Genomic DNA, 12253 nt, shown 5'->3' with positions numbered 1-12253 from the left:
AGCTAACTCGATTGTCGCCCTTTAACTCTGATAACTGGAGAGCGACACAGCCACGTCACTCCCTGTTTCTTATATTTCTCCCTCTTTTCCGTTGAACTCTCGACCAGTCAAGATGTGACAGAGCCCGCTCCTGGTTGGCTTGGTCATGCCAACCAACTCTCCTGACTAACCCATCAGCTTCAACCGCAAGTAACGTTTCTCAACGAACTCTTATTCATACTATCTATATCCTTATTATTTCTCATGTATATTTATGTAAATAAATCTACATTCTTTCACTAATATATATCGGTATGTTTTCATCATCATTATGCAACTTTTTGCCTTTCAATCAGTACCATTCATTAAACAACGTGGAGGATGTGATCCCAATTACACAATCAGGCCATCCTGTCCCCACCCACATATACTTTCTTTGACTGTTTACTGTGAAGTCTGCCGATATGGCATTTATTTTATAAGTACTTAATTTCCTTGAATTCTTGCGGTAATTACAAGTTGGAAACAGGAGGAAAAATGCTACCCTATAAAATCAAGGGTGGTTTTGTGATTGGGTTCGGATCTCCCAACCAGCAGTAATTGTCACTTTCTACACTGATGATTGCATAAGCATGAAACACTAGTATGTATAGGTATAAAAGTAATTGTTAATATTTATTCGAAGAATATTACATCTTTATATATATATATATATATATATATATATATATATATATATATATATATATAATAGGACAATATGAGTATGAAATGAAGACACAAAACTATATATTGGTAGATATAGAATGGATCATTTATTGAATAATGGAATACAAGCAAGATTTGGGGGATAGAAGGGACTCTTTATGCCAGGGCATTTCGAAGCCTAATGCTTCTCATCAGAAGAGTAGAGAAGGTGCTAGGTAGCATGGGGAAGATGCGGCGTCTAGCATAAGGTTCATTAGGGACGAGAAAGATGAATAGAAATTATAGAATGTTGGGGGAAGCTTTATTGAATTCTAAATAAATAAGGAGAAGCTTTTTATATATAGTACAATATATAAGATTATATACTGTCTTTAATATAGTGTTGAGATTAAGGGGTATATGTATTAGGGTTAAATTGGGGGTGTATTGTTGCTGCGTGGTAATTTATTTTAACGGTTTGTGGGGTGTCTATTTTCTATGGAGTGGTAATTTTGATTGGTGCCACCTAAACGGCAAATGGTGGCTATAAAATCGATTATAATTTGGGGGGAGTGGGGTATGCAAGATTGTAAAACTGAAAGGTAATATGCGGCAATATATTTATAAGTTTCTTCTGTTATGACATAGGGAGTATGATTATAAGGGGGCGGTCAGAGATTAGGATGGCAATGACTAGGAGTGCGTTTAACTTGATGCAAAAGGTTAAGGATACATATAGATGACAAGGTGGAGGAGTAAGAAAACCATTACTACTTATGAGAGTGTTAAAAATATACCAAATAATACTAGCGTAATTATAATAGTACGAAAGATAATAATAATGAAAATTATAATAATAGTAGAATAATAAAGATGAAAATAAAATAGAAGTAAAATTGAAGATAAAAATAAAAATAAAGATAAAGACAAAATTAAAGATAAACATTAAAAATAAACATTAAAGATAATATTACCAATAGTTGTGATAAAAGTAAAGTTAATGTTAATAACAGTGAAAATGAAGATAATGGTAACAGTTATGGTAGCAATGACGGGAATAATAACGAGGATAATAATAATAAAGCCTCTCTCTGTGGAATTGAACTTTCTCTTTTCCTCTTACACATTAAGCTATATATATATGTATATATATATATATTATATATGGAGAGAGAGATTGTGCTTACTAATGTAATAATTTGAACAAATTATGGAGGTCTAATTGTTTTATTTTCAAATACATATATATATATAAGCAACAGTTTTTGCATAGACTTTATGATATACCTATGACAGAAAAAAGAATTCACTAAGATTTTATCTACAATCACAAAATATTAAATATTTGTGACTTGAGTTCCATACTAGCTTGTAGGTGAATGTTTACATAAACAATATAAAATATAAAAACTTTCTATCATGAATCACTTTTAATAAAATATTTTGAAAATATTAATGTGATATACGTCATGTTACTGCAATAGAAAATGTTTAAGCAATACAAAATTAGAGAGTGGACATAAAAATGTGTTAATTCAACCAATCAAAATGTAGGTTTTAAATATGTGACTTGCAAAGCAAAATAACTTTTTTTGTATTATAATAATAAAAAAAAATCGTCTTTCCAGAAAACCTTTTATTTTGTTTTATAAACAAAATTTTGTCATGCAGTACGAATTTTCTTCATGCAATAATTAATCAAATCAAATAAAAACGGTAAATATGACAAAAGAAAAAAAAAAATTAAAACAAGTGGGGAATATTTTTAAAACAAGCAAAATATTATGTGAACAATTTGAAAAAGCCATTTATCCAGTCTTCTCTTAAATATAAAAATAGATGTAATTTACAATGATATGAAAAACAACAACAAAAAGTTTTATTATTTTTTAATGGGCCAATTTAAAATAGGCAAGTAATTCTAGAGGCATAAACTCTTAAAATCTAAGTTTATTTCAATAAACAAGTAGTTTTTTTTAAAGCTAACTGTACCTACCAGTGTTGCCTGGGAACTTTGGTATTTCTTTTTTCACATTTTATTTTTTAAACCAGGCTCTTTGTTTTACCAAAGTATTTTTAGAAATAGATTATGAAATCGTGTAACAAATAGAAAGACTGACACCATTTAATATTACTATAATCAATTTACTTATTGTAAAGAAAGAATCAAAACTATTTGTAAATGAAAAAAAAAATCAATGCGAATACTATGGAAGCCTAGAGGAAAAATAATTATTTTTACAATTGCTTCAACAATTAAATGGAAATCAATTCAAACAGGTTTGATTAAACAATAACTTTTGCCTTTTGATCATTTTATTCAATTTCTTTTTCAATTCTTCTGATGGGTCTTTTTATGCCAAGATGGCCGATAACAACCAAAGTGCTTGATTTTAAAACAAAAGAACAGAATGCTTATTATTTACATACTACATACTTAAGCATCCATTTTACATATTTTTCCAGAAGCTACGTTCATGAATGGCTGATGAATGCCAAGGGTCCTCTTTAATCAAAATCTTTCAAAAATCTCCACCAAATCACATGCAGGAAACCTTGGTACCTTAAATGGATGCTTAAGTGTATAATATGAAAATAATGAATGCATTATGTAATAATTAAAACAGAAAATATTCTAGATTTGATCCAAAAGCATTTTATTATTATCAGACAATTGTTTCTGCCCATTATGAAAAAATATATTTTCACGATATACAAAATATCAAAAAGCACTTACAGAAAGGCTTTATCAGTGTACATTAACCACAATCAGGCCAAAGAAAAAAATATATAAATTATTTTTATTTCAACAATTCAAAATAATGTGTCAAAATAAATATTTATTTTTATCTTACATCCGTTTCATCAAGAACTATAGAAACAGAGTCCAAGTTAGAAAAAGTTGTAAGATGACTATTTTGATTATTTTCACACGATTTGGAATTGTTGGAATTGCAAATGATTTATCTCTACCTTCGAAACACTCTATTGTACGAATAAAATGATTTATTCAATATTTTTTAAACTAAAATTTGGAAAATTATTAACCTAATTGCATAAAAGTTTAACTTGGTTGAAATTCAATTACATGTTCAAATAGTAATATATAATTTAAAAAAAGAAAAAAAACAATAACCAAAATTGTAGCCTACTCTCATAAATTATTTTAACTCAATAGGACCTATTCAAATGAGAAAGCTGGTTAAGAGTTATTGCCCAGCTATACCTTAAGCTCTCCCACTTAAGATTTCCTATTGAAAAAAATCACTCTATTCATTACAGACATAATATTATATTCGCCCATGTATGGAGTATTGCTGTCACATTTGGGCTGGTGCATCTGCTACTAGTCTCTTGCTCCTTGACAAGGTTAAAAAAAGAGTCGCAAACCTGATAGGCCCTGAACTGGCATCTAAGCTTCAGCCTCTGTCCCATCGACGAAATGTTGCATCCCTCTGCCTGTTCTACAAGTATTTTAGTGGTGAATGCTCTGACGAACTGCAATCACTTGTGCCCCCACGACGTGAGCATCCTCGACAAACCCGACAGACTGCTAAATCCCACCCCCACACTGTAGAGATCCCTAGATGTAAAAGATCTTTCTACTCCAATAGTTTCTTCCCCAGAACCGCTAGACTTTGGAATTCCATTCCAGGTCCCTGCTTCCCCAACAGTACTGACGTGCAGAAGTTCAAGTGTAACGTGAACCAACATCTTGCTGCTCAAATCCCTACATAGTACCCCAGTAGTTGTTGCCCTTGATAGTAGCCCCCTACACCAAAGTGGCAATTTGCCTTGTTTGGGGTGAAAATGTAATAAAAAAAAAAAAAAAGAAGGTCTTTATTTATCCTTCTTTTTCTCAAATCCATCCCTATTACTTTCTCACATGTTTTCCTTGGCTTTCCTCTAACGACTAAAACTGCTTCCTAAATTGTGCTGCATTCATTCTTTCAATGTGACCAAACTAACAAAGTCTCCTGATTTGCATACATTTCCCAATAACTGTCCAAATTTAATCTTCTTCAGAGGTCATCAGATCTAAGCTTTTTTCTAAAACTCACATTACACATCCATTGTATCATTCTCATATCTCCAGGCAACCACTGGCCAGGTTTTATTTTCATACATCATCATAGTATGCACACATTTGGGGTGAAAATAAGAAAGTTCTTGCATCATTTTTAATTTTGATTTCAAATGATATATTTTCAAATAAGTCTTTGTTATAATACCTTTATTTTTTATATCATTTTAAAGAGCGTTTTTCACTTTACCTACTCATTTAAATTACAATTGTTTTAAAACAATTATGTATTCTTTTCAGAATATTGAATACGAGATGGAAAAAAGCAAATTCGCACAATTTTCTTATTTCAATTCTTACTGGGCTGAAAAGCTGCTTGTGATATCAACAAAGCATTTGGCCCAGGAACCAATACTGAACTCACAGCACAAGTCTAAGAAATTTTGTGGCGGCGACAAGAGTCTTGAAGATGATAAGTGTAGTGGTCGGCTATAAGATGTTGATGATGATCAATTAAGAGCCTTAGTCGAAGCCAATCCACGCACAACTGTTTGAGAACTTGCTTCTGAATTAGACATAACGTATACGATGATTTCCAACTACTTGAGAGACTGGAAAGACAAAAAACTTGATAAATGGGTACCTCACGAATTGAACGACAACCAAAAAACAAAAACGCTGTTATAAATGTCATCTTCTTTTTTTTTATGAAACAAGAATGACCCGTTTCTTGACCGGGTTGTGACTTGCGATGAAAAGTGGGTTCTTTACGACAACCAGCGCCACTCAACTCAGTGGTTAAGATGTCAGCAAAGCTTCATAACACTTCCCGAAGCCAGAGTAATACCAAAAGAAAGTCATGTTGACTATTTGGTGATCTGCAACCAGTTTCATCCATTACAGTTCTTTGAATGCAGACAAAACCATTATGGCAGGGAAGTACTGTCAACAAACGGATGAATGCACAAGAAACTTTGACAGCAACACCCAGCATTAGTCAACAGAAAAGGCCCAATTCTCCTCCACAACAATGCCTAATCGCATGTTGTTAAACCAACCCTGTAGAAGTTGAACAAATTGGGCTATAAAACTCTGCCTCATCCGCCATACTCTCCAGACTGCTCACCTACAGACTACCACTTTTTCAAACATCTCAATAACTTTCTGCATGAGAAATGCTTTAAAAACCCAAGCAATATCAAAAATGCCTTCATCGCCACCAGAACGCAAGATTTTTATGTTACTGGCATAAATACACTTGTTTTGCGTTGACAAAAGTGTGTTCATTCTGATGGTGCTTATTTTGATCAATAAATTTTCGTTTGAGCCGAGATATGTTCATCTGAATTTAAAAATTAAAAAAACCACAAGAAGATCTTTGTGAACCTGATATATATATATATATATATATATATATATATATATATATATCAGGTTCTCTTGCATAATTTGACCCGAATTCTCATGATTTCCCATCAAGCCCGGATCCAGCGAGACCGGCAATCATCGGTGTCAGCCGAGCGTTGTTCAAATGTTGAAACGCTAATTTGACTTTAAAAAGTTTTTAATTTTTTTTTTAATGCTTTTAGTAATTTTTTATTTTATGATTAGTTATTTTTAATGATGTATTTAATTTGAATATTTCTTTTGTACTTCAATTTCTGGGATTTTGCTTAGCCAATGAAAAAGCGATATGCAAATGAAAGCAGATGACATTCGAATTGGAAGAAATCGACTGAACCCCCAAAAAAAGCTGACAAACAACTATATTTTCAGACTCGCCAAAGAGAAAAAAATGACAGGCAAGGAAATAAATCTGTGCATGCTAGAAAAACAAATGGAAACGCCGATGCAGACAATCTCATATTGTCAGGAAACGATTGCTTTCCAGGGAGCTTCTGTGTACATATTTACTTGAATTTATGTGGAGACAAAAATTTGGAAACGATCCTTTTGTCTCCATCATAAATCACATTTCTGAAAGCTACCCGGTTGGGGGGGGGGGCTCTCTTCCATTTCCTCTACTCCATCACCTCCCTCTTTGCTGTCGATATGGCCGATGAACAGTCGATCAAAGTAAAAGATTCCTAAGGAAATATGCTCATCTCAAGAAAGTTCTTCCGCCGGCAATTAGCAACCGTTAAAAAAAAAAAAAAAAAAAAAAAAAAAAAATCACTATTCATTGAAAAAAATGTTTTTCTATTTCTGTAATCCCCCCCCCCACCTGAAAAAAAACAACCTGACTGAACAAAAAGTCTGGAAAATAAAATAAAAAACAAGAAAAATAAATATGTTAAAGAAAAACAAAACAATATTGTACTAACACCTAACATTTATACGGGTAAACAACCTTTTCTTGAAGATAACAATATTTATATAACTTGCTGTTGATAAATATTTTGCAAAAAAAAAAAAAAATAAATAAATACTAAAATAAATTAAATAAACATATTTGCTTTTTTCAAGGTAGGTTTTTGTTATTTTTTGATAATTTGCATTTGTATTTCTTTTTTTCGGTTTGTGTTGCTTTTTTCCTTAGTCTGCATCTATTACGCCGCTCGGCTGACACTGATGATCGTCGGTCTCGCCCGATCCGGGCTTGACGGGAAATCACGAGAATTCGGGTCAAATTATGCAAGAGTACCATATATATATATATATATATATATATATATATAGTCATCCACATACAGTACTGTTTTGCTGTTTCACAGATCATCAGTGTGGCTAGACAAGCAACTACCTCAAGTCAGAATCGAAACCCGACTGCCCAAACTACAGTCGGAGCTTCTAACCGTTGTGCCGTTCGGCTGCAGCTATAGGGCAGTGCATTAACAATGTTTTGACATTGTCCAAATACCTAAGCTCAATTTGTTTACACAAAGAGTATCACTTAATATGCAAATGGTAATTTGTATATCATTTCTCAATATGCTCAACCCAATATAGAGCATTATAGTCATCCACATACAGTACTGTTTCACAGTTCATCAGTGCAGCTATATACATATCCACAAATTAGATTTTATAAGAATAGGATGAAAAATAATTAGATATTTTTTATTAAGTCAACAAGAAGGAAGAAAGTATTTGTTAAAAAGAAAAGGGTACTCATGCACTTATTAATCTGTGCTGAAATAATAATATTACTTAAAAAGCCATTCTTAACATGGCGAGGGAAGGGTGTTTTGTACCTATTCTGTACTTTAACCTTACAATTGAATAAAAAAAAAACATATCATAAAACTTTAATTAAACTTGGAAATACGATTTAAAAAATAGCACGGATCAGTAAGTGCATTAGAACCAAGAAAAGAATAAAAAAATTTTTTTTTTTTTTTTTTTTTTACACAGTGATCACCACTTATCAAGGCCCGGAAGCCACTCAGGGATAAGGGTTATTGCAAGTACATTACGTTAGTGTGGAGATTTGATGAAGTGTTTACTTAAGGGGGTGGTTCATTAGGAATTTGTTAACATTGGACTTGAAGACATCCAAGTTGTAGTCCGGTGGGAAGCAGGCAGACAGCCCTTCACCTGTAGTAAGTGTTTCATACAAAACTAAATTTGAGATTTTATTTATTTATTTACTATTTAAAAAAAAATAGTCAATGAAATGTTTGATTGCAATGATTTGTTTGACATGCTAAATTCATTCTCAATGCAAAAAAAATGTAAAAATAAAAATAATACTTTCAGATTTAGTCTCATATGAAATCAATATCAGAGATGAATGAACATTTTGGTTCTTCCTTTATTAAAACAAAATAATTTGTGCTTTGTCTTGTCAATTTAATGCAAAATATTATTTTTCAGTTTTCATTGTGACCTCATGAAAACAGAGTCAATTTCAGAATGACACTGACCTTTTGATCTTTGATTTCAAAAATATCCAATCCATCGTTGTAGACAAGGAAAAATTTGAGGTTAGCCTTCCCTGGCCCAAACCGGATTTTCTTTATAACAGATCTGTGTGTGGATACGGATCTGTCAAGTGAAAAGATTTGAAAAGAAATTTTTTTTTTAAATAAATAAATACATGATTTATGAATCTTAAAATAATAGTTAACTAGCAGGACCTGTGGAAATTTCACAGGAGACTCATATGTAATATATTGATGTTGGCATTCTATAGATATTCAGCATAAATGGAGATGCTCTGATATTATTATAGCTCTTTTGTTAAAACTGAAAAAGTATTTATCCAAGCTAGCAAGGGCGCCCGGTATAGCCAAGTCATAAAATATGCTTAAATATGATATTTTAATTCTTGCAGATTTCGTATATATTATTATAGAGTTAATGTTCTATCGATTTTTATATATTATAAAGTTGGGATTTCAAAAATAAAAAATATATCTATATGACTTAGGTTCATCAGCTTGAATCGAAACCAAATCCCAAACTTATGAATATATAACTGTTAACGACAGTTGCAAATGACGATGAAAATCCTGCCACTAATTAATGCCAAGAAATTGAAGAGAAAACCTGTCAAATAGACATAATAGACGTCATATCTACCCCTTGATATAAAGGGAATATGTGTATTCTTTTATACCATGTTTAACATCCGGAGAAACTAATTGTCATGCCCAGGATGTAAAAACCCTTCCAGAGACGTTCCCACAGTGTGGAAAAAACAAGCTACTCTGTCTGATAAACGATTGTGCCGTATAATTTATTGTTATATGATCTATTAATTAACACCCGGAGAGCTAGTTGACGTGCCCAGGATTTAACAGCCATTACAGAAACGTCCTCACCGTGTAGACTAACCAATGCTGTTGTCACTAATTTGTCACTGATCTAAGGGAGATAAGTTCATTTTACTAAACGATCCAATCATTTTTTTTCATATGAGAATTTGAGACGCTAAAACCAATGCAAAACATTTAACATCATAAAAACAATAATGACAAAAATAGAGCTGATATTTTGGCTTGATGATGAATGTCCTGAAAAAGTAATTTCTGATTAATTTAAAAAAATGCGCTTTAAAATTCACTTCTGATTAATTGTAAGAAAAAAAAAAAAATGATTTGTTTTTTCAACTACTTTATTTAATGTAACAAAGTTAACATTTTTGTAATGTTAAATGCTTTGCGTTGGTTTTAGCGTCCCGAATTCTCGTATGAAAAATGAATGGAGTTATCCAAAAGCACTGACCAACCAAGTTACTCCCCAGCAAGCAATCAGGTTATAGATGAACAAATGAAGACAAAATGGACAGTGTACATGTGGGAATGAGCGGCTCAGATTATTGTTTAATTTAAGAAAAGATAAAAAAAACAAATAAAAAGTCAACAAATTTTAGGCAGGATCAAATCTTTTAATATGAACTGTAAATTCTACTACCTACCTTGAAATTCGTCCCTTTAGATCCCAAATGCATAATATACCATCCATGTCCCCAAATGCTAAATGGTCATTCTTCCATGCCAAAGATGTAATCACACTCAAACCACTCTGCAAGAAAGAAGGAATAAATTCAAAGGTCAGCCTATGATTGATCTTATCCTATTTTAACACAAGCAGTGGCATGAAAGGGATGGGTGGTTATTCAATCATATTCAAGCGAGTTATTCTCCTTTTTTCAGAATATTTCTCAATATTAGGACTTATGCTTGAGTTTTTAGAGTATACAATTAAGGAGTTGGTCCCGAATATCACTAAGCATCTGCATGGCATTGAGCAAAAGGCTATTGGCTCTGAGCACTCCACTCTAGATGCATTAACATATTTAGTAGTGTTAAATATCTAGGCTATGTGTACAGATAAATCATTTTAATAAAAGTGTGCACCTTGCAACAAATGCAAGAAACAACATGAAATAATTATCAAAAGGTCATTTAAATAAAAATTATGAACCTGACACCAGGCACCTGCACTGGAAAGAAACAACAAATTTGATCAATTGTCAAAAAAAAGTTAAATATATGATAGTTGAAAGGTTATTTTTGGCAAAAGGTTACGCAGGTGTACTCAAATCAAACTAAAGTCAGTTCAATTCAGTGAAAAGAAAATGGCTGAATAAAGTGCTCTTGGGCTGTGTTTACAGTAACAAAGTCATCCCAAGTGGGTGTTTCAGGTGATTACAAATGGATATATAATAACAACCAAAAAGGATATTTGAGTTGATTGACGATTTGGACTCAAGAAAAATCCATCCATCAAACTTTCATGCATGCATCTCTCTCCTAACAACCAACCATTCATCAAAGTCACCGACAATAAAGATATATTGTTATATTTTCATATATTAGTGTGTTGTGATTCTTTTGAACACAGTAGAAATACAACAGTATTCCACATGCAGCATTTGTTGTTGTTTAAATTTAATGTTGACGATTTCATCTGATGATGAGGATTAACCAAAAAATGTCTCTTTGGAAAAAAAAAAAAAAAACTTTAAAAAATTTTTTTTTTTTTTTTTAAATCAAATGAATCTATCAATCAAAGTTTTTATAAAATTTTGAATAAAAAGATTTTTCTTATATTTTTAATAAAATCATAGGAGTCAGATAATAAGGATTTTTTTTTTTTTTTTTTTTTTTTATTACATTTTTACCCCAAACAAGGCAAATTGCCACTTTGGTGTAGGATCAGGGGCAACAACTACTGGGGTACTATGTAGGGATTTGGGCAGCAAGGTGTCGGTTCACGTTACACTTGAACTTCTTCACGTCAGTACTGTTGGGGAAGCAGGGACCTGGAATGGAATTCCAGAGTCTAGCGGTTCTGGGGAAGAAACTATTGGAGTAAAAAGATCTTTTACATCTAGGGATCTCTACAGTGTGGGGGTGGGATTTAGCAGCCTGTCGGGTTTGTCGAGGGTGCACACGTCGTGGGGGCACAAGTGATTGCAGTTCGTCAGAGCATTCACCACTAAAATACTTGTAGAAAAGGCAGAGGGATGCAACATTTCGTCGATGGGACAGAGGCTGAAGCTTAGATGCCAGTTCAGGGCCTATCAGGTTTGCGACTCTCTTTTGAACCTTGTCAAGGAGCGAGAGACTAGTAGCAGATGCACCAGCCCAGATGTGGCAGCAATACTCCATACATGGGCGAATGGTGGCCTTATAGAGGTACAGGATACTTTCGGGTGTTAGTAGTTTTCTAGCACGGTAGAGAGAACCCACCTTTCTTGCAGCGGCCCTGGCAATGCCTTCAATGTAATTCTTCCAACTCATGTTTCCTGTGAACGTTAGGCCAAGAAGTTTGAAAGATGGACTCTCAGATAAAGAGTCGTTGGCCATTGCTATGGGTGGTAGAGAGGGTTTCTTGTAATTATTGAATGAAACTAGTTTAGTCTTGGCAGCATTGAACGCGACCAACCACTTTTGTCCCCATTCCACTACAGATTGGAGGTCATCCTCTAGTGTTTCTGCCATTTCTTTAGAAATGTGTTTATTCGTCTTCCTGTCGTGCCTGCCATAGAGTGTAGTGTCATCAGCATATATACCCATCTCAGAGGCAATGTTGTCGGGGAGGTCATTTATGAATATCAGGAACAATAGAGGTCCAAGGATAGAACCCTGGGGCACCCCCGCATTTATATCA

General features: G+C 33.1%; 1 protein-coding gene across 9 annotated transcripts in view; it reads right to left on the bottom strand.

Annotated features, from left to right (window-relative positions):
* Positions 1–12253, bottom strand: part of LOC145283733 (WD repeat-containing protein 11-like) — a 147917-nt gene that overhangs the window by 52048 nt on the left and 83616 nt on the right. For all 9 annotated transcript variants that reach the window (XM_080132790.1, XM_080132791.1, XM_080132788.1 and 6 more), the window contains 2 exons: positions 10053–10159; positions 8557–8677 (listed from right to left, as the gene is read on the bottom strand). In XM_080132790.1, the coding sequence (XP_079988916.1) occupies positions 8557–8677; positions 10053–10159 (228 nt within the window). The remainder of the gene's footprint in view (positions 1–8556; positions 8678–10052; positions 10160–12253) is intronic.

The sequence above is a fragment of the Euprymna scolopes genome, chromosome 8 (assembly GCF_053919585.1).
Source record: "Euprymna scolopes isolate OS-2025 chromosome 8, ASM5391958v1, whole genome shotgun sequence".
In the NCBI taxonomy this organism is placed as follows: Eukaryota; Metazoa; Mollusca; class Cephalopoda; order Sepiida; family Sepiolidae; genus Euprymna; species Euprymna scolopes.
The sequence above is the reverse complement of the archived record's forward strand: the minus strand, read 5'-3'. Positions and strand labels throughout refer to the sequence as shown.